The 23,349-nt window shown below is 41.2% G+C and overlaps 1 protein-coding gene across 3 annotated transcripts in view; it reads right to left on the reverse strand.

Annotated features, from left to right (window-relative positions):
- The window catches only part of taf1 (TAF1 RNA polymerase II, TATA box binding protein (TBP)-associated factor), a 142,248-nt gene that overhangs the window by 90,880 nt on the left and 28,019 nt on the right, over positions 1-23,349 (reverse strand). For all 3 annotated transcript variants that reach the window (XM_078211472.1, XM_078211473.1, XM_078211471.1), the window contains exons 9-14: positions 22,688-22,924; positions 13,383-13,614; positions 12,941-13,063; positions 9,754-9,921; positions 8,987-9,114; positions 5,085-5,192 (exon numbers count right to left, since the gene is read on the reverse strand). In XM_078211472.1, the coding sequence (XP_078067598.1) occupies positions 5,085-5,192; positions 8,987-9,114; positions 9,754-9,921; positions 12,941-13,063; positions 13,383-13,614; positions 22,688-22,924 (996 nt within the window). The remainder of the gene's footprint in view (positions 1-5,084; positions 5,193-8,986; positions 9,115-9,753; positions 9,922-12,940; positions 13,064-13,382; positions 13,615-22,687; positions 22,925-23,349) is intronic.

Raw genomic sequence — 23,349 nt, forward strand, 5'->3', positions numbered from 1 at the left:
TCTGATCTTCGGGTAAGCGTTCTCCAAGGTGGCCTTCACGACACACGACAGCGCAGAGTCGCTGAGCAGAGACTGATAGCCAAGTTCCGCACACATGAGGACGGCCTCAACCGGGATCTTGGGTTCATGTCACACTATCTGTAACCCCCACGACTTGCCTGGGCTTGCAAAATCTCACTAGCTGTCCTGTCTGGAGACAATACACATATCTTTAACCTGCGCTTAACGCTCTCTCCACTCACATTGTCTATACCTTTGAGACTTGATTACCTGTAAAGACTCGCATTCCAACCATTATTTTGTAAATTGAGTTTGTGTCTCTATATGCCCTGTTTGTGAACAGAACTCCCAATCACCCGACAAAGGAGCAGCGAGCGCTCCAAAAGCTAGTGGCTTTTGCTACCAAATAAACCTGTTGGACTTTAACCTGGTGTTGTGAGACTTCTTACTGCGTTAACCTCAGTCCAACGCCGGCATCTCCACATCATAGGTCCACCATGACAGAACAATCTTGAATAGCACTGAGAGCTTCTTCAATGACAACATTCTGAGTTGCATAAAACTCGAGGTAATGCTCCACCCATCTACTTGCTACGTTCAATGCTGATCACCCTTGTCTGTGTCTTCAAAGGATCTGATTTGGTTGTTGGTGGGTTCTTTGCATTAATTCTTTCATATGTCCCTCTACTATCTCTGGATTCAACAGTCGATTAGATGCCGTTTCAGAGTTGCAACTCGTGTTAAAAGCAAATTACTGTGGATGCTGGAATCTGAAACCAAAGGACAAAATGCTGGAATGTCTCAGCAGGTCTGGCAGCATCTCTAAGGAGAGAAAAGAGCTGAGACTTCGAGTTCAGATGACCCTTTGTCAAAGATTTGAAAAACAGTCATCTGGACTCAAAACGTCAGCTCTTTCCTCTCCTTGCAGATACTGCCAGACGTGCTGAAAATTTCCAGCATTTTCTCTTTTGGTTGCAACCAGTATTGTTTGGCACAGTGCTCAGTATCATGCTGAGACTTGTTTTTGGCAGCACTGCAAGCATCTAGGTTTTGTTTGCAGGGGACTTGGTTTAGTTTAAAGCCCTATCTGCAAGCCTAGCTATTTAACTTGCCAGAATAGCGATCCTAACTTGATTTAATTGGAGCCCAGCCCATCGGAACAACTCATTGTTTCCTCAGTTATGGTGTCAGTGCCCATGAATCAAAATCTCTGTATCCCAGACCACTCTCAGTTAAGGATCCAACTCACTGATCTATTTGAACCTATGCACATGCTGAGATAGTAATCCAGAGATTACCACCTTTGGGATTCTGCTATTTACTTGTACATTTGTTCTTCAAATTCCCTCAGCAGAACCAGATTTCTTGTTCTACGTATGTCATTAGTTCTTACTTGTACCATGACAACTGGATCCTCCCATTCCCATTGTGTCCTCCTCCAGCCACCAGAGATGCTTTAAGTCCTAGCACCAAGGTCCAGGCAACACAATCTTTAGAGCTCCTGATCAAGGTTGCAGTTAACAGCATCTAACCCTCAGTTGACTGTGCCATCCTCCTGAATTGTCACACTTCTGACGCCCAGCTCAGTGTAACTGCCCTGCGTGATTACAGACGGCATGTTTCCAAAGGTGGCTGCTTTGACAATGTCTAGCATATCCCTCTATCCCAAAACCATCTCTGTGCTATCAGACTGCCCATCTCTGATACTGAAATCACAAATGAATCTAAATCTTTGACATATGAAGTTAGCAGAACTGAAGCGATCATAAACTCTACTCTCTTGCGCTGATTAAAATCAATTTCCGCACCAGTCACTCTTCCCGGTTTGATGAACCACATGTAATCTTACATAATAAAACCAAAATACTGCAGTTGCTAAAAATCATACTCAGCAGGTCTGTCATCATCCATACAGAGAGAAACATCAACTTTTACAGATGCACCATAGAAAGCATCCTTTCTGGTTGTATCACAGCTTAGTATGGCTCCTGCTCTGCCCAAGACCGCAAGAAACTACAAAAGGTCGCGAATGTAGCTCAACCCATCACGCAAACCAGCCTCCCATCCATTGACTCTGTCTACACTTCCCGCTGCCTCGGCAAAGCAACGAGCATAATTAAGGACGCCACGCACTCTGGACATTCTCTCTTTCACCTTCTTCCTTCAGGAAAAAGGAGCAAAAGTCTGAGGTCACGTACCAACTAACTCAGGAACAGCTTCTTCCCTACTGCCGTCAGACTTCTGAATGGACCTACCTTGCATTAAGTTGATCTTTCTCTACACCCTGGCTATGACTGAAACACTACATTCTGCACTCTCTCATTTCCTTCTCTACGAATAGTATGCTTTGTCTGTATAACATGCAAGAAACAATACTTTTCACTGTATACCAATACATGTGACAATAATAAATCAAATCAAAGAAACATGTGCAATCTTGTTGTCCCATTGAATCTCATATCCTAACCATCACGAAAATCATTAATTTCACCTTGCAACATTTGCCACCTCTACTGCTGTAACACTGACACTTCCACAAAATGCCTTTGTCAACTTCACTTCTCCAAAGTTCTCCTTGCTGATCGTCTATCTTCCTTTGCAAACAAAATCAAATATTGTATCTGCTCTGGTGCACTGTTAAACATGGTGTAGCTCAACGTCATTGTGGATGAAATACCCAAAAGTGAAAAGCAAAGATACTGCAGGTGCTGAAATCAGAAAACAAAACAGAAAGTACTGGAAATGCCCAGCAGATCCTGCAATATCTGTGGAGAGGGAAACAGAGTTAAGTTTCAGGTCTTTGACTTTATGTCAGAACTGATGGAAGGCTACTGCGAACCCCAGCTTCTCTAAAAGGTCATCGACCTGAAATGTTAAATCTGTTTCTCTCTCCTCAGATTTTGTAAGACCTGTTCAGTATTTCCAATATTTTTTGTTTTATTGCAGATTTCCGGCATCCATTGTATCTTGCCTTTAAATCTTAAAATGTTGCAAATATACATCAAGCCAACCAGCATGTGAGAAAAAAAGAGACACTATAATAATCTTACGATAAAACTAGATTACTGTGTATTTCAAGCATTTTCTGGCTTTGCTCTTAATGCTCCCCTCTAACTAAGGCAGTTAAATACCTGAGCCATGCAGATTTAAGAAGGTAAATGGTTCAAATTCGTGTCAGTTCCTAATCTCAAGACAGGTGTCAGGAAGGCCATTGTCATAATTAATCTCAGTAAGGAAATGACCAGGATGTCTGTTCCTGATTATTGTTCAATAATCTTTATTGTACAGCCAGTAAATTGTATCCCTCTCCTTCTGTTCTACAGATATAATTTAATAACTTACAGCACTGGACCGTGACTAAAAAACACCTGGTGGTGTTTTTTGAAGAAGTGACCAAAATGGTTGACGAAGGAAGGGCCGTGGATGTTGTCTATATGGACTTTAGTAAAGCGTTTGACAAAGTCCCTCATGGTAGGCTAGTGAAAAAGGTTGGATCTCATGGGATAAGGGGGGAGGTGGCTAGATGGGTGGAGAACTGGCTTGGTCATAGAAGACAGAGGGTGGTAGTGGAAGGGTCTTTTTCCGGCTGGAGGCCTGTGACTAGTGGTGTACCGCAGGGCTCTGTATTGGGACCTCTGCTGTTTGTGATTTATATAAATGATCTGGAAGAAGGAGTAACTGGGGTGATCAGTAAGTTTGCGGACGACACAAAACTGGCAGGACTTGCAGATAGTGAGGAACATTGTCAGAGGCTACAGATGGATATAGATAGGCTGGAAATTTGGGCAAGGAAATGGCAGATGGAGTTCAATCCTGATAAATGCGAAGTGATGCATTTTGGTGGGAATAATGTAGGGAGGAGCTACACGATAAATGGAAGAACCATAAAGGGTGTAGAGACGCAGAGGGACCTGGGTGTGCAAGTCCACAGATCTTTGAAGGTGACGTCCCAGGTGGAGAAGGTGGTGAAGAAGGCATATGGCATGCTTGCCTTTATAGGACGGGGCATAGAGTATAAAAGTTGGGGTCTGATGTTGCAGATGTATAGAACGTTGGTTCGGCCGCATTTGGAATACTGCGTCCAGTTCTGGGCGCCACACTACCAGAAGGACGTGGAGGCTTTGGAGAGAGTACAGAGGAGGTTTACCAGGATGTTGCCTGGTATGGAGGGGCTTGGTTATGAGGAGAGATTGGGGAAACTGGGGTTGTTCTCCTTGGAAAGACGGAGGATGAGGGGAGACTTAATAGAGGTGTATAAAATTATGAAAGGCATAGATAGGGTGAACGGTGGGAAGCTTTTCCCCGGGTCGGTGGTGACGTTCACGAGGGGTCATAGGTTCAAGGTGAAGGGGGGGAGGTTTAACACAGATATCAGAAGGACATATTTCACACAGAGGGTCGTGGGGGCCTGGAATGTGTTGCCGGGCAAGGTGGTGGAGGCGGACACACTGGGAACGTTTAAGACTTATCTAGACAGCTATATGAACGGAGTGGGAATGGAGGGATACAAAAGAGTGGTCTAGTTTGGACCAGGGAGCGGCGCGGGCTAATTGTTCTTTGTTTCTCGTTTCAAGGCTTCATTCTATGATCATCTTGCTGGTGCCAGTACAGAGCGAGACTGCGGATAGTTGGGAACCTGTCTCGGGGGCAGGGAATTCAGATGGTGTTCGTGGAAGTGGAAATGAATAGGGTTGGGAAGCATTTTCCGATCAGGGCCAGTGTGATCTCCTGGACTCGTTTCGATCGCCTCAGGGGGTCGGAGAGGAATTTCCCAGATTTTTTTTCCCCATATTGGCCCTGGGGTTTTCACTCTGGGTTTTCGCCTCTCCCTGGAGATCACATGGTCTGGAATGGGGGGGTGGGGGTGAGTTAATAGGTTGTGATGAACAAAGCATCGTAGCTGTGAGGGACAGCTCGGTGGATAGGATATAAGTATGTAGATAGGCTGGAAAATTGGGCGGGGATCCTGGATTCAGGATTCAATCCTGGACCGGGGAGCGGCGCGGGCTTGGAGGGCCGAAGGGCCTGTTCCTGTGCTGTATTGTTCTTTGTTCTTGTTCTAAATGAAGCCCAACTCTACTCACCTGGATAATGTTGCCTCCAAATGTCCCTCGCAGTCCTTGCTGTTTGGGGTAGTAAAACTCATCATTTGAAAGGTTCCAGGGATCCTTGATCTCCGGCTGTGACATGTTCTATCAAAGGCAGAGGGGACACTAAATAATACGGTCCAGAACCACTATGGTTATGAAAAGAAGAAACAAGAAAACAAGAAACAGCTTGGTATGGCTCCTGCTCTGCCCAAGACTGCAAGAAACTACAAAAGGTCGTGGACGTAGCTCAATCCATCACGCAAACCAGCCTCCCATCCACTGACTCTGTCTACACTTCCCACTGCCTCGGCAAAGCAGCCAGCATTATTAAGGACCCTAGCACCCCAGACATTCTCTCTTCCACCTTCTTCCGTTGGGAGAAAGGTACAAAAGTCTGAGGTCACGGATCAACCGACTCAAGAACAGCTTCTTCCCTGCTGCTGTCAGACTTCTGAATGGACTTACCTTGCATTTAGTTGATTTTTCTCTACACCCTAGCTATGACGTTAACACTACATTCTGCACTCTCTCATTTCCTTCTCTATGAACAGTATGTTTTGTCTGTATAGTGCACAAGAAACAATACTTTTCACTGTATTTTAAAGCATGTGGCAATAATAAATCAAAATCAAATCAAAAGTGCACCACTGGGATATATAGCTTAATCTGGCATTGGTGAAAGTGAGTACAAGCAAAATTTGGTAGACATGTATGAAATACATCATGTCAAATTTACTATTATGGTGATTGTAGTGCAATGAATATGAATTTTTTTTGCTTAAGGGGAATATTTAAAGATTCAGCTTTATGCTACAAGCAGTCGATGTGTCTGAAAAACATTTAGCTCAGATACTCAGTGGTGGGGTAAATGCTACAGCCTATTATTAGTGACATGATATCAGAAAATCATAACATGACTGTGCAGAGTAACATGGAGTTATGAAAGGGAAATCAGGTTTGACAAATTTTGAAAAAAAACAAGTCTTGCCTAGGTATAGTCACAGTGCTTTTGGGAAGAGAATTCCAGGATTTTAATCCAGCAACAGTGAAGGAATGGTGATATTGCTGCAAGTCAGGATGGTGTTTGGCTTGGAGGAAAATTTGCAAGTGGTGGTATTCGCGCGTGTCTATTGACTTTGTCCTTTTAGATGGTAGAGGTTGCGAGTTAGGAAGATGCTGTCTAAAGAGACTTGGTGAGTCACAGCTGTGCATCTTGTATATGGTATACACTACTGCCAATGTTTGCCGGTAGTGGGCAGCGTGAATGTTTGTAGGATACTGAATGGAGTACTGATTAAGCGAGGTGCTTTGTCCTGGATTGCATTGAGCTTCCTAATGTTGGAGCTAAGCCAATGGAGAGTATTCCATCTCACTCCTGACTTGTGCCTTGTGGACTTCAAGAATCAAGAATGAGTTACTCGCCGCAGAATTCCCAATCTCTGCAGGCTCTTAGCTCCAGTTAAGTTTCTGGTCAATGTTACCCACGGGATGTTGATGGCAGGGAATTTAGCAATGGTAATGCTATTGGATATCATGGGACCTGGCTAGATTCTCTCATGTTAGCAAACCATCTTCTGTTATGCTATGTATAACTCCAACCAGTGGAGAGTTTTCCACCTGATTTTCATTTTCTTAAATTTTGCTTAGACTCTTTAGTGCTAGACTCAGTCAAAAGCTGCCTTGATGTCAGTCAGGGTCAGTTGCTCTCACCTAACCTCTTTTGTCATTGTTTGGACCAGGTTATAATCACGTCAGGAGACCCAGGGTCCTGGCAAAAGCCAAACTGCACATTAATGAGCAGATTATTGCTGTGCCACTTGATAGCACTTTGCTAATGAGCAAGAAAAGACTGATGAGGCAGTAACTGGTCAGATTGAATGGTTTTGGCTTTTTATGGACAGTATATATATACATGAGCAAGTTGCCATACTGTTGGATAGATGCCAGTGTTGTAACTGAATTCAAATATTTTGGCCAGGGGTGTATGGTTAGTTCTGGAAAAAGTCCTCAGTACTACTGTCCAGATGTTGTCAGGATCCATAGCCTTTGCCTTCATCGACCAGGGCATTGAGCTTATAAAGGCAAGTCATGTTGCAGCTTTATAGAACCTTCGTTAGGCCGCATTTGGAATATAGTGTTCAATTCTGGTCGCCACACTACCAGAAGGATGTGGAGGCTTTGGAGAGGGTGCAGAAAAGATTTATCAGAATGTTGCCTGGTATGGAGGGCATTAGCTATAAGGAGAGGTTGGAGAAACCTGGTTTGTTCTCACTGGAACGATGGAGGTTGAGGGGCGACCTGATAGAAGTCTACAAAATTGATAGTCAGAAGCTTTCTCCCAGGGTGAAAGAGTCAATTACTAGGGGGCATAGGTTTAAGGTGTGAGGGGCAAGATTTAAAGGAGATGTATGAGGCAAGTATTTTTTTTTTACACAAGAGGGTGGTGGGTGCCTGGAACTTGCTGCTGAGTACTGGAAGCAGATAGGATAGTGACTTTTAAGGGGCGTCTTGATAAATACATGAGTAGGAGGGGAATAGAGGGACATGGTCCCCGGAAGGGTAAGGGTTTTTAGTTCAGTCGGGCAGCATGGTCGGCGGAGGCTTGGTGGGCCGAAGAGCCTATTCCTGTGCTGTAATTTTCTTTGTTCTTTGTATTCAGTGTCTTCAGCCATTTGTTTATATTACATGCAATGAATCAAATTGGTTGAAGACTGGTATCGGTGAAGCTGGGGATCTCAGGAAGGGGTTAAGACGGATCATTCACGTGGCACATCTGGCTGAAGATGGTTACAAAGCCTTGTCTTTTGCACTGATGTGCTAGGCTCTCCCATCATTGAGGATGGGAATACTTGTGGAGCCCTCTCCTCTGGTTAGTTATTTAATTGCACATCATCATTCACGACATGACAGAACTGCAGAGCTTTGCTCAAGGCAAGCTCCCACAAACAGTAATATGATAATAAGCTGATAATCAGTTTCTGTAGTTGATGGAGGGATAAATATTGGCCAGAATTATGCCCCTCCTCTTCTATGAAATAGTGCCATTATGTCCACCTGAGGTGGCAGATGGGGGCCAGAGTTTAATATTTGATCCAGATGACGGCACCACTGACAAAGCAACACTCCATCAGCCCTGAAATGCAATATGAAACCACAACCTTCAGAGTCAGGAGCAAGAGTGCTACCTACTGAGTCACAGCTGACAGGATTGTGAATCTTTGGCCAGCTCTACCCCAGAGAATTGTAGATACTTAGTTACTGAGGGTATTCAGGACAGAGATCACTAGATTTTTAGCAAAAAAGGGAATCAAGAGGGATATGGATTGTGCAGAAAGGTATAGTTGAGGTAGAAGGTCAGCCATGAATTGACTGAATGGCGGAGAAAGGTTGAGTGGACAAATGGCCTATTCTGTTCCATTTCAAAGGAGAAGGAAAAGTGGAGGAAAAGAAATACATTTAATATAGTGTAAGAAGACCTGGTTGAACTAGCCTCCTTTAGAGGCATCGACCAGATGACTGCCTGCTATCAGACAAGAAAGCTATCAGTAAGAAAATAGAGGTGGTAATGATATGCTTTCATTGTACAATCCTGAACAAATGACCAGCTACATCTTTTACAAAATGTCCACATTATCTGATAAGTGGATCTATGGGGGGCCTTTTGCATTTAAAGCTGAAACTATGAAAGTCTCACATACGGATCTACAATACTGATGCAGTGGAGCATTTAATCTAAGTTTTTCTGCAGCCTCTCAGTCTGATATTGCAAAGAGATAGTGTTACACATTAACAAACTTTGAAAACCAGAAACAACAGAAATTATTACTTCATTGCATTGTCTCTCATCTGTAAAGAAACCTTTATCTCAATCCCACTGACCTCTCTATTACACTGACCTGTTGTGGTTCATCCTTGATGACACCAGTTTTTCCCAACAGGATGCGACTCTTGCGAGCTGATGATTCTTTTTTATTCTCTTTGGAAGGAGAGTTAGATGTCATCTCCTCTTTTTCATCAGGAATTTCTGGAATAAAGCACAGCAGTTGCAAATGTTCACCTAACAGTACATTTCAATACAAATCTGAGTGCATAATGCATAATATCACAGAATGAAACTGATAACATTATGCTGTTCACTGCTGATCCCTGGCTTTGTATAAAAAGGAAAGCCATTATCACCATTACTCAAAAACAAATGCAGTTCTTAAATCAACTATAAAGTTAAACTGTTAAATAAACCTATGCTTTTAAATGCTATTTCTGTAATTCAGAAAGAACAAATTTGCACTTATATGGGCCTCAGGATGTCACAAAGTACTTCACAACCAATCAAATATGCTTGAATTGCAGTCACTATTGTAGCTCAGAGATAAAAGACAGTCAATTTGCACTTAGCAAGGCTCCCAAATAACTGAGATAAATAACCAATTAAACTAATGTAGAAATGCTCACCAAGGAACTGGTGCTAGCAAGACATCATTGCTGCTCTTTAAAATAGTGTAATGGGATCTTTGTCAGCTGAGATTCAGTCAAATATATTGATCAGCTGATAAGGTTCTATCCCATACTGTATTAAAATTATCCTGAATATGTTAAGTTTGGAAAGTTTTAACTGGCTTTAGGCTTTATTGTTCTGCTGTAAAGTGCCTCTAATAAGACGTACCAAGAATTATGTTTTCATCATTCGGGTCAAGAGTCAACACAGGCGGTTCCAGAATTTTGTCCATGGCTTGGTCATCCCAAATGATGTTATCTTCCCACCTTCCATACACCAGCTCCTCATTATCAATAGGGAAGATGGAATACCAAGTTTTATCATCTTCTTGGGAAGCTAATGAGGGAAAGCAATGGTAAACATGGGAAACGGTATTAAATCACCATTGTGGCTTTATAACACTTCACAGGAGCATTATGAAACAAAATAAAACTATGGCCACAAAAGAAGATATTAGGGCAGGTTGCCAAAAGTTTGGTCAAAGAGACAGGCTTTAAGAGGAATTTCAAAACTTGAAGAGGCTGAAGGGTAAACATGATATAGTGCACATTAGGATATACATAGGCAACCAAGTTTCAATATGTTCAGATTTTCAAACTAGCCTGCATTTTTATCTGGTTTTCCATCCCTTTCAGGAGACTAAATCGTTTGGGTGAGGTATCACATGTGGGACAGGTTAAATGGAGCAAAGGGTCTTTTCTGACTTTCACTGTCCATGTTTGTAATGTGATGAAAGGACTGAAATTGATATATATAAATAAAACACATTGTCTTTTTATGTTTATGAGGAATGTTTAAAATTTCAGCTTTATTCTACAGGCAGCTGGTATGTTTGATAGGAATACAGCTCAGATTTTGGGAGAGCAGGATAATTACACCTTGCAAGTGTTTATTTTAAGTAGTGCTAATGGACTTTTATTTACTTAAGTTCCACTGGGATTTCTGATTGAAGTGACCGACAGGGTCATATAATGATGTGGTTTATATGCAGAGCTGGATCTGTAGGAGAATAAAAAAGCTTTTGCAGAAAGTAGTCAGTTGCAGCTGAAGCCTGGGTGAAGTTAGAAGGATCTTGTAGGCTTCTCTCTCTGAAAAAAAGCAAGCCTGGGTTTGCTAACTGTATTTCTTTGAAAGTGGTTTTGATCTATGCATAAATTGGGCTTATTTGGAATTGGAACAGTCATAAGCTAGAAAGTAAAGTTGCAACCTTTCATTTATAAGTTTTGGTCATCCGTAAATAGTTAAGCTGCTTCATTTGTTAGAGTTACATTTAAACTACGTTATTAAATAAAGTTTGTTTCACTATAGAAGATCCCTACTTTGTCAGTGGAATCATTTCTGGAAAAAAAATCCGCTCCTCACATTTGTGCCAAATAGAAAAATTGTTGGACTCTAGCTTGGCTTCCTAATGTAACTTGGAGTTTTGATCCAGCACCCTGACAGTAAGTTTATCAAGCATGCAACATAGGAGATGCACCAGGAGTGCTGCTATTGTTGAATCGAGAGGTAATAAAGGCTTAAACGAAGGTTTCAGCAGCAGATGAGCTGAGGCAATAATCATGTGGAGTCACAGCCAGGGAATGGAATTTGTGAAGGGGCTAAAGGCTTCATTCTTCAAAGGGCGGAAATATCTGTTTATCCAGTATTGGATGTTGGCAAACAACATGGGCCAAGGATAAATTAAAGTAAAATTGTGATTTACCAAACACCAATTGAACATGTTACTTTTTTCACATTTAAAATGTTTAAATATTTCTTGCAAAATAATCATACAACGCACAACACCGTCCCATAATTTTTTTTTAAATACAGAAACTTTTTTTTCTAACTTTAATGAAGAAATTCAAAATTATTTGCTTTGCATTAAGCCGCAATGAAATATTTTGCCTCACAATCATGCTCACTAAATTTTGTTTTTCTTTGTATTTAGTGACATTTGCAATGTTGGTAAGATCAACATTTATTGCCCAATTCTACCCACCCCAAGAAGGATATGGTCAGCTGCCTTTTTGAACCAATCTTTGTGGTCAAAGTGCTCTCACGCTGTTAGGTAGGGAATTCCACAAATTTGACCCAGCAAGAATCAAGGAATAACAATAAACATTAATGGATGTAAATAGTGTGCGAACTTGGAGTGGAACTTGGAGGTGAACTTGGAGGTGGTAGTGCTCCCATTCACCCTCTGTAGTTGATAGAGGATGCAAGTTTGGGAGGCGCTGCTGAAGAAGTCTTAGTAAGCTGCAGCAGATAGGACACCCATCACAGCCATGGTACGCCAGTGATGGACGATCAAGTGGACCACTTGGTCCTGGATTGTGTCACAGTGAAGTGTTGTTGTAGATTGCTCCCATCCAAGCAAGTATTCCATCATTGCACCTTACAGATGTGGAAAAGTTTCACCTGCTTTGACCTGGTCTGGCATAATTGGTATTTGTGTGGCTGGTCCAGTTGAATGAGTTGTAATCTCGGGATGTTGATGGTGGAGAACTCGGGAATGGTATTTCCATTAATGCCAGGTGGTGATGGTTTGAACCTTTCTTGTTGGAAATGGTCATTGCCTGGCACTTATTTGCAGTGAATGTTACTTGTCACTTATCAGTCCAGGCCTGGATGTTTCCTGATGTTGCTATATGCGGGCATGGACTGTTTCATGATCCAAATAATTAGGAGTGGAGTTGACCACTGTTAAAACATCAAGAAGGGCAATAGGGAGGGGCAACAGATGCTGGCCTAGTCAGCAATGCCAACATACTCCAAAAGAATAAACAGCCCCACTTCTGAACCACAGAATCATTACAGCGCAGAAGGAGGGCAGTTCACCATTGCCATTCCTCTGCCTTCTGCTGCTGACATCATGATGGAGAGAGTCATTGATAAAGCAATTTAAGATAGATGGGCTGAGCAAGCTACCCTGAGGAACTCCCCAAGCCCCCAATTCCTTCAATACACACAATTTCTTCGACTTGTTTCTACCTTCCCTTGCCTACTCCTAGCATGGCCTGCAGCACAACATACGCTCTTGTCCATTTGCTTCAAATATATAACACACACTTCATTTTCCCGGCCCTCCACTCCACATATCACATTTACCAAACTTCTTCTGCCGTAACACTCTGCATCCTGTACAATATACATGTGCTTTCTCACCCCATTCCTAGGTTACGTAGGTCTTCCCTGTCTGCAGGTATCTACTCTTCACTGTAAAACACACACTACTGTCCCACTACTGTTTTCCTTTTAATGGAAATTCAACATGATTTTCTTTTCATTAAACCACTGTGAAATAACCCAGCCTATCTATCATTCATTCTTTAACCCCAAAAAAACATATGCACTATTTGCTGGGGTACCATACCATGCTGTTCTGGTATATGTTTGTCCTTCCCTTTGGCTAGGATTGGAGGACCAGGCATTGTATTTTTCTGAACTGGTGTGGGAGGCACAGGATTCGACAACCAAGAAGTGCCACGGTTGAGCCCTTAACAGAAAAGAAATGAAAGTGCTTGAAATGATGTTGGAAAGAAAACTGTTACGAGAGATGGGGACAGTGTCAACAGGAAAAAAATATACAATTAACCATTAACCAAGAATAATAGTTACTGCACGAATGTTATGACTTTTCTATTGTCAACTGGCTGATGAGTGATGATTTTGGCTTCTGTCCATTATGTTTACAGAATATGATAGTTGTGAAATGTGAAGAAAATAAAAGCACTGTTTTCTATCAGTCTAGCCCATGTCTCCTGCTAAAAAGCTCTAATCCACAAGAATAAACAGAATGAAGCAAACGTTCATACCTTGTTGTGCATTGTATGCTGTAGCGTTTCGAGTCATGCTGGATGGCAACCACCCAGCTAAGCTGGCTCGCTGGGATTTTGTGGTCTTATGTTTGACATCCTCTCCATTCCAAATAATGTCCTCTTCCCAGGGAAGCTGTGTAACCATGAGAAAGTGCTCATCTAGAAGAGCCTCCATTTCACTCTGCAACTCCATCTCATCAGTTGATTTTTCCATCTCCTCAGCAGGCTCCTAAAATCATGAACATAGATATTTACAATTAATGTCACCACTAATAAAGACATCAAACTAGAGCGCTTGATGGAGTGATACTATAATGAAATATAGCAAGAAGAAACAAGTTCTCAGGACATCCCAAAGAATTGTGTGGCGCGTTTCTTCAATGTCCAAAAAATAGCACCATGAACACTGACTGCAGCACTCTTTCAATATTATATGTTCAAAGCCTGGAGTGTGGCTGATATTCACAATTTTCTGACTAAACTTAAATGCCACCACTGAGTATACAAAATAAGTATTTAAAAGAAAACATCTGCTATAAAACATACATTATTGTGTTTATTGCTATTTCAGTTACATCTCAATATTTTTAACTATTGACCACTGCTCCCAATAAATTTTAACATGCTGGGCAAGCTGCAAACTCTTCTGAGCATTGTGTTATTGGCCACAGGCATATTACATTATAAAATCTGCTGACCTTTTACAAAGTTGTGAACGGGCTGTTTATTTGGAATGCACAGTACATTCCAGATTGCTGTGTAGCCACACCTCGCCTTCTTCCCCACATCCCCCCACCCCACCACTTCTTCTTCACCTCCCCCTGCTTCTCACCATCCCGCCTCCCCAACCCACTGCTCACCTTCATCCCACCTCTCCCTTTCATCCCCATGTGCCCCACTCCACACCTTCATTCCCATCTCTCTTTCATCCCCACTTCCCCTTCTTCGTACACACATTCACCTCACAGGCAACATTGCCATTGACCCATTAAAAGGATTTGGAAGTGAGTTATTAAGAAAGACTTGCATTTATGTAGCATCTTTCATGACTTCAGGCCATCTCAAAGCACTTTACAGTCAATGAAGTGCAAACGTTGTATGATAGGAAATGCAATGTGATAATGAAAAGATCATCTCCATTTTTTTAGTGCCATTATTCAAGGGAGAAATATTGACTTAAACACAGTAGAGAACTCGCTACTCAATGAAATAGTGCCATTTACGTTCTCGAGAGGAAAACAAGGCCTAAGTTTAATGTTTCATCTGAAAGACTTCATATCCAAATGTGCAGTACTAGGCAGCTCAGATTTTCTGCATAAGTCTCTCAAGTGGATTTTGAATCCACAATCTTCTGAGTCAAAGGCAAGAGTACTACCAGCTAAACAACACTCGACATTATTAACATATATGGGCTGTGTCATTTAGTGGTAGAACTTTTACGGGCATGAATCATTGGTGCAGAAATGGGCAGTCATAGAATCCCTACAATGCAGAAGGAGGTCATTCGGCCCATCGAGTCTGCACCAACGACAATCCCGCCCAGATATTTACCCTGCCAACTCCCAGACACTAAAGTGCAATTTACCATGGCCAATCAACCTAACCTGCACATCTTTGGACTGTGGGAGGAAACCGGAGGACCCAGAGGAACACGGAGAACATGCAAACTCCACAGTCAGCCAAGGCCAGAATTGAACGTGGGTCCCCGGCGCTGTGAGACAGCAGTTCTTATCACTGTGTCACCGTGCCGCTTAGTCAGGTGACTAAAGTCAGGAAAGGGCATTTGAAGTGGTGTAAATAGTCGACAATACTCCCTTAACAATAGCTACACCTCAGAACAGAATATAAATCAAGAAATAATGATGTCTTGCAAGAAAGGTTTTGATTTTAATCTTCATTTCGATCGGGCAAGCCAAGCTGGCAAAAGGAGCCCTAAGGACGAGTTCATAGAGTGTATCCAAGACAATTTCTTAGAACACAGCGTGTAATTAATAAGGGAACTGGATACTTTAGATTATGATTTCATACCAGGAGTCTTCTGGAAAGAGGATCACAATATTATATATTAATATTCAGTTTGAGTATAAGAAAAACAGTTCTTGTATTCAAGAAAGGAAAGAGGCAAAAAGTGGGAAACTATAGACCAGTCAGCTTGACCTTTGTGGTGGGAAAGTTGCTGGAGTCAACCATTAAGGAGAACATGACTGAGCATCTGGAAAAGCAAAGCTCAATTCACCAGTATCAGCCCGGTTTTGTGAAGGGCAAGTCTTGTTTGACAAACCTGCTAGAGTTCTTTGAGGATCTAACCAGCAAGATAGATAACGGGGGTCCTGTAGATGTGATCTATCTGGACTTTCAGAAGACATTTGATAAGGTGCCACACAAGAGACTGATCCAGAAGGTTAGATCCCAAGGGGTTGGGGATAGAGTAGTGACTTGGATTGAGGCTCGACTGACTGATAGAATTCTGAGGGTTGGGATAATTAGGTCCTTCTCCAGTTGACAATCTGCAACTAGTAGAGTTCCACAGGGTTCAGTTCTTGAACCACAACTATTTACAATCTATATCAATGATCTACAAGTAGGGACAGAGTGTAACATAGCAAAATTTGCTGACGACACAAAAATAGGTGGAAAAACTAGCTATGATGAGGAGATAAAAAGTTTACAAATGGATATTGATAGGCTAGGGGAATGGACCAGGATCTGGCAGGAGGTGGTAATGTGGATAAATGTGAGGTTATCTATTTTGGCTGGAAACATAAAAAGGCAAATTACTATTTAAATGGGAAACAGATTCAAAATGTGTTTGTGCAGAGGGAGCTGGGTGTCCTTGTACATGAGTCTCAGAACGTGGATATGCCGGTGCAGAATGTTATAAGGAAGGCAAATGGAATTTTGGATTTTATTGCAAAGGGTCCAGGGTATAAAAGTAGAGAAATGCTGTTACAATTGTATAAGGCCACACTTGGAATATTGTGTCCTTTGAGGAAGGATGTGGTGGCACTGGAGATGGTTCAGAAGAGGTTCACTAGATTGATTCCAGGTTTGAAGGGGTTGTCGTATGAGGAGTGCTTGAGTAACATGGGCTGGAGTACAGAATGAGGGGAGATTTGATTGAGGTATATAAAATACTCAATGGGATTGATAAAGCAAATGCTAATCAAATGTTCCCCCTTCTAGAACAGTCTAGGACAAAAGGTCATAGTTGTAGAGTAAGAGGGCAGAGTGCAAAGCAGGAATAAGGAGAAGCTACTTTTCATATAGGATTGTGAATTTATGGAACTCACTGCTCCAGAGTGCAGTGGATACAGAATCAATCAATGGATTCAAGAAAGACATAGATAAATATTTGATCAAAAGCAGGATAATGGGCGATGGGGAAAGGCAATGAAGTGGAGTTAGGATGAGATGGAGATTAGCCATGATCATACAGAATGATGGAGTGCGCTCGAAGGGCTGAATTGCCTACTCTCGCTCCTAATTCCTATGTTCCCATACCATTGCCTTAAACTTAAATGAAGCCAGTACACTGGTATGGAGAAAGAGTTGGCTAAAGTGTACTGGGAAAATAGGTTAAAAGGTAAGATGATTCTCAACAAAGATGCATTTGATTGAGGAAGAAAGACTAGAAGGAAGGATCACCTGTAGTTAACTAAGGAAGTAAATGATTGCATCAAATAGAAAGAAAATGTATACAATGTTTCAAAGGTTTGATAGGCAAGAAGATTAAGAAAATTTATGAAACTAGCAAAGGGTCATTAAAAAATAAAGAGGGAAAATGGATTATAAGAACATAAGAACTAGGAGCAGGAGTAGGCCATCTGGTCCCTCGAGCCTGCTCCGCCATTCAATAAGATCATGGCTGACCTTTTTGTGGACTCAGCTCCACTTACCCGCCCGCTCACCATAACCCTTAATTCCTTTACTGTTCAAAAATTTATCTATTCTTGCCTTAAAAACATTCAATGAGGTAACCTCAACTGCTTCACTGGGCAGGGAATTCCACAGATTCACAACCCTTTGTGTGAAGAAGTTCCTCCTCAACTCAGTCCTAAATCTGCTTCCCCTTATTTTGAGGCTATGCCCCCTAAGTTCTAGTTTCACCGCCAATAGAAACAACTTCCCTGCTTTATCTTATCTATTCCCTTCATAATCTTATATGTTTCTATAAGAACTCCCCTCATTCTTCAGAATTCCAATGAGTATAGCCCCAGTCTACTCAGTCTCTCCTCATAAGCCAACCCTCTCAACTCTGGAATCAACCTAGTGAATCTCCTTTGCATCCCCTCCAGTGCCAGTATATCCTTTTTCAAGTAAGGAGACCAAAACTGTACACAGTACTCCAGGTGTGGCCTCACCAGCACCTTATACAGCTACAACATAATCTCGCTGTTTTTAAACTCCATCCCTCTAGCAATGAAAGACAAAATTCCATTTGCCTTAATTACCTGCTGCACCTGCAAACCAACTCTTTGAGATTCCTGCACAAGGACACCCAGGTCCCTCTGCACAGCCGCATGCTGCAGTTCTTTACCATTTAAATAATAGTCCATTTTGCTGTTATTCCTACCAAAATGGATGACCTCACATTTACCAACAATCCACTCCATCTGCCAGACCCTCGCCCACTCACTTAGACTATCTATATCCCTTATTATGACGGTAAACCAGTAAGAAACATGAAACAGACAGTAATAGCTTCTACAATTATGTAAAAAACAGTGTAGTTTAAGTAAACATTGACCCTTTAGAGAATAAAATTGGGGAATCGATAATGATAAACAAGGAAAGGGCGGAGAATTTGAACAAATGCTTTGTTTTACTCTGTGGTGTAAAACACTAAAAGCGTCCCAATAATAGTAGAATGTCAAGGGGCAAAGGGGTGGGAGGAACTTAAAACAATCACTGGAGGAAAATAGACAAACCAAAGAACATAATAAATAGGAACAGGAGGCCATTCAGCCCTTCAAGCTCACTTGTGCATTCATGACTGACCTTCTACCTCAACAGGATTTTCTTGCACTATCCCCATAATCTCGATCTTTTTAATATGTCTAAATCTATCAATCTCAGCCTTGAACATACTCAATGACTAAGCCTCCACAGCCTTCTGGGAGAGAGAATTCCAAAGGTTTACCACCTTCAGAAATTTCTCCTCATCGGTCTTAAATGGCCTTCCCCATATTCTGAATCCGCGCCCCCCAATTCCAGGCTCCTACCCCATCCAGGGAGGGAACATCCTTCATATCCACCCTGTTGAGCTCTGAAAGAATTTCGCATGTTTGAATGAGATCACCACTTATTCTTCTAAACTCCAGAGAATAAACGCTCAGTCTATTTAATACTTCCTCATAGGACAATCCTTCCATCCCAAGAATTAATTTAGTGAACATTTGTTGCACTCCCTCTATAGCAAGTATATCCTTCCTTAGGTAAGGAGACTTATTGGACCAAATTTATCAGATTAAAGACTGACAAGTCACCTAGACCTGATGGTCTGCATCCTACAGAAATAGTGGATGCATTGGTTGTAATTTTCCAAAATTCCCTAGATTTGAGAAAGGATCCAACAAATTAAAAATCTGCAAAGGTAGTTAAGATAGGAGGGAGACAGAACACAGGAGTTTGTAGGCATTAGCACTGATCCCTGTGGCACCTTATTTGCCAACTGTAAATGACCCAGTTGTCCCAACTCAGTTTTCTGATAGCCAATCCTTCATCCATGTTAACATATCATACTCAACTTATCCTAACATCTGTCATCGAGAAAATGCTGGCATTCAGTAATAAGGAAGTCGTAGATATTTAGAAAATCAGAAAGGGAAATTATGCTTGATAATTTACTAGAATTTGTTGATGATGTAATGGGTGTTTAATTATATGCCTACATGTAATGTAAAGGTGCTCAGCAGAGCAAAGGTTAATGTTACATTAGAGAATAGTACCATTGTGGACAGGGATTTTGTATCAGCTAGCAGATCCACAGGTAGATTTTTAGTTCTTAGTGATAGCTTGGAGGGAAAGGGTTAAGATGATTTTTACCCAACAAGATAATGTTAGCGGTTTGCTCATGTGTGAATGCAGTAACAGAATTAAAATAAATGTGATATGATTTTTAAATATTAAGTATTCATATATTTAAATATTAAGTGATGTATTTTGACATATTAAGTATATTTTTACTAAATAATGTATTTGTTCGCTAAATGTCAGAATGTGAGCGCTGCCGAAATGATGATAGGAGTTCAAAAGTTCAGTAGCTAGAATCCATAAGAAAGCAGAATATACATGATAGTTGCCAGTGCCGGGACAGTTATTAAAACATTAAGTGTCAAAATAGTAAGGCATCTATTGTCCAGGACATAGAAAGTGTCTTTTCATGGGCCCAGAAGAGACACTATCAGATTGCTTTGGCAATACGCCTATGGAAGTGGGATTAGGATAGAGGTGTCCTGAGCAACATAGCAACAAGGAAATGAGTCTTGCCAGGGGGAAGCAATCCGGTATTAAGATGGACAAATGAAATATCATTATGTCAAGTAACACATCGCAAATGGCTGAGGCAATCTGTCATGTTTTGGACTGACATGTTAATATGAAATGAAATTGAATTTAAGCTAATTAGGAGTATCTTAGATAGCGGAAGGTGTACTGTATTTTGGCTCAGTGCCTTAGATCTTTGGAGAGGTCTTGTGGCGCTGACCCAGAGCTATTTGACTATCCAAAGGCCTCCCAACGGCCATAGATTAATGTTTTTTTGTCTTGTATGATTTTTCATGTTTTAAATACATTTTAGTTACGTCTTGAGCAGAGACCTTGCCTTTGCAAATTTAGTTTTTAAATAATTTTAAGTTTTTAAGAAAATCAGGCCACCAAAGAAGCCACCCATGGTATGATGTATACAGTCACATGTTAAGTGATTCAGAGAATATTCTGGGAGTAGCACCATGCATGACATTAACTGGGATCTGTAAGTAGTAGAAGATTAACAATAAATCTTTGATGTTCAAATATACAAGTCTCAAGATTTCATCATTGAGACATCAGATGAACCCATAATGCAACATGGTACTCAGTGGTAGCACCATAGGGACTCAGTAAAGGTAGTGTACTTGAATTTCCAAACGGCATTCAAGAAGACACCACATAAAAAGCTATTGCGCAAGATAGGAATTCAAAGCGTTGGGGATGATATATGAGCATGGATAGAGCATTTTGAGAGGTGGTTGACAAGCATTATTTGAATTACAGAAATGCTTAAAATTGTAAAAGTTAAATAGCAAAGATGGTAAAAGTTCCATTATAAGGTCAATGGTGGGGATGTTCACTGATGATTGCACAATGTTCTGCACCATTCACAACTCCACAGGTAAAGTAGTTTGTGTCAATGTGCAGCAAGACTTGGATAATATTATAGCTTGGACTAATAAGTGGCAAGTACATTCACACCACAGAAATACTGAGCAATGACCACCTCCAGCAAGAGAGAATCTAACTATCTCCCATTGATATTCAATGGCAATACCATTGCTGAATCCCTCACTATCAACATTCTGGAATTACCATGAACCAGAAACTGTACTGGGCCAGCCGTATAAATATTGTGGCTCCAAGAGCATATAGAGGCTGGGAATTCTGTGGCGAGGATCTCACCTCCTGACTCCTCAAAGCCAGTCCACTATCTACAAGGCACGTCAGGAGTGTGATGGAATACTGGTCACGAGCAGCAATGAGTGCAGCTCCAACAAGACTCAAGAAGCTCAACACCATTCAAGAAAAAGCAGCTTTATTGATTGGCATCCCATTCATCCCCTTCAACATTCACCCCCTCTACCACCAAACACACAGTGGTGGCAGTGTACAGCATCTACAAGATGCACTGCAGTAACTCACCAAGACTCTTTCCAAATCTGTGACCTCTACCACCTCGAAGGACAAGGACAGCAGATGCATGGGGACACCACCACTTGCAAGTGCCCTCCAAGAAACACACAATCCTGACTTGGAACTCTATCGCCATTCCTAGGTCAAAATCCTGGAACTCTTTTCCGAACATCACTCTGGGTGTACCTACACCACATGGACTGCAGCTGTTTAAGACGGCAGTTCTCCACCACCTTCTCAAGGGAAATGAGGGATAAGAAAAAATGCTGGCCAAGCCAACAATGTCCACATCCCAGGAACAAAAAAAAAGATTTGAGCAGAAACCTTGCTATGGCCCAGGTAACTTGTTCCAGAATTGAAACTAGGTTGGTTGTTTTCATTAACCCAGCTTTTTTTTTTGAACAATTAACATGTTTGAAAATAGCAAACTGACATGCCTGTAACTAATTTCTAAGGGAATGGGATTTGGGAAGAAACTTTTATTTATTATTAATAACAAGGGTAACAGGGGTAGCTCATTAAAAATGAAATTCTCAGAAAATGTTTCAGCTTGGTAAGTGCAACCTTCAAATCTAATTCTCAAACTTACTTAATAAGAGAATGTTGACAAATAAAATTAGAAAATAAATGGAACATGTTTTTTTTACAGAACATCCTTGAAATAAACAAAAACAAATCCTCCTATGCTTTTCATTTGGTGCACAAGTAGTCTAACAAAAGCAAATGAAGAGGAAATAATAAAATTGAAAAACAAATAGTAACTGACAGAAATGAACTTGGGAGGGTGGGGGAAGCCTGCACCTGGAGTTGAAATTGTCTCCAGGTGCAGGATTAAATACAATTTATAAGTTGTTCTGCAATCCAAGATCCAGGTTCAAATAGAAATCTGATAACATGCAAGTTTGCTCGTGGCAACAAACTCCTCAACAAAAAGAAATTCACTAGGGTCCTTTCCGGAGGAAGAGAAAAGGTTGCTCTTAATACGTTCCAATCATTCAAGCCACGGTTAAGTCTGGATTTATACAATATTCAGAGAAAATTCAAACAAATTTGAGACAACCCCCTGAAGGGCAAGGGGTGTTTCACATCTCATGGATTTAATATGCTCAGTCGTCTCGGACTTAAACTGCTATTTTTACATTCATGAACTTCCCATGGACAGTATAAGATGGATCACAATCAATATGCAACAACAATCATTCTTTGCCTCCTGATAGTTACAGCTTCAAGCAAACATTTTCAAAAGAGTTTCAGGGCTAAATTATCAGTTATTGTCAAAATGGATGGAAAATCTAGCACTCATTTCTAAGTAAAAGCATAGAAAACACAGTTTACCTAAGGAAAAAACAAACTAGGACTCTCAATCCACTTTAACTCGCGCATTGGATTTTTCCCCTTAAGTTTGCATTGCTCACCTGTACCTCTACCATGCAGGTTACTTCTTCCTCCAGCATCTGGTCTTCTTCCATTGTTTCCTTGAGTTTGAAACCATAATCAAATCCCTCGCCATCCTCTGGCACGCCTAACATATCGTACCAAAGCTGCGCGGGTCCGTAACGCCATTCTGCAACTTTTGGTCTCATATCCATTATATTATCTGTATCACCAGTGGACTGAGAGAACTTGGACTCCACAGGAGCCATCATTGTAATCTGCAGGTAGTAAGGACAGAAAATGGCAGTAAAGCTTATTCTGGTTACAAAGTAACAGTTTTTTATTTTAGTATTCATTCACTCATGCGCTCTGCCCGTAGGTTATTGACTGATACTTCACCTTGCTCTGTTTTCCTGGTAGTTTTTAATCAGTGATGGTTTGCCATTGCCTTTCACACTCAGAGGCAAGTCGAGAAGGAATGTCTCAAGTCTACCTCAACTACTAACACTCAAATAAGGGAGAAAATTCAGGTCATAAACAGAACAAGATCCTTCAAATATATATCTCACTTGGTTTCACCACTTTAAAAATCCACAATGTCTTCTGCCTCGCATCAAATTTCTCACCAAAATATCCTCCTACCTTTTGTTTCTCAGCCTTATGAATTTAAACACCACCCATTGCACGTTTCCACATCTGCATT

This window comes from Mustelus asterias, chromosome 4 (assembly GCF_964213995.1).
Source record: "Mustelus asterias chromosome 4, sMusAst1.hap1.1, whole genome shotgun sequence".
NCBI lineage: Eukaryota > Metazoa > Chordata > Chondrichthyes > Carcharhiniformes > Triakidae > Mustelus > Mustelus asterias.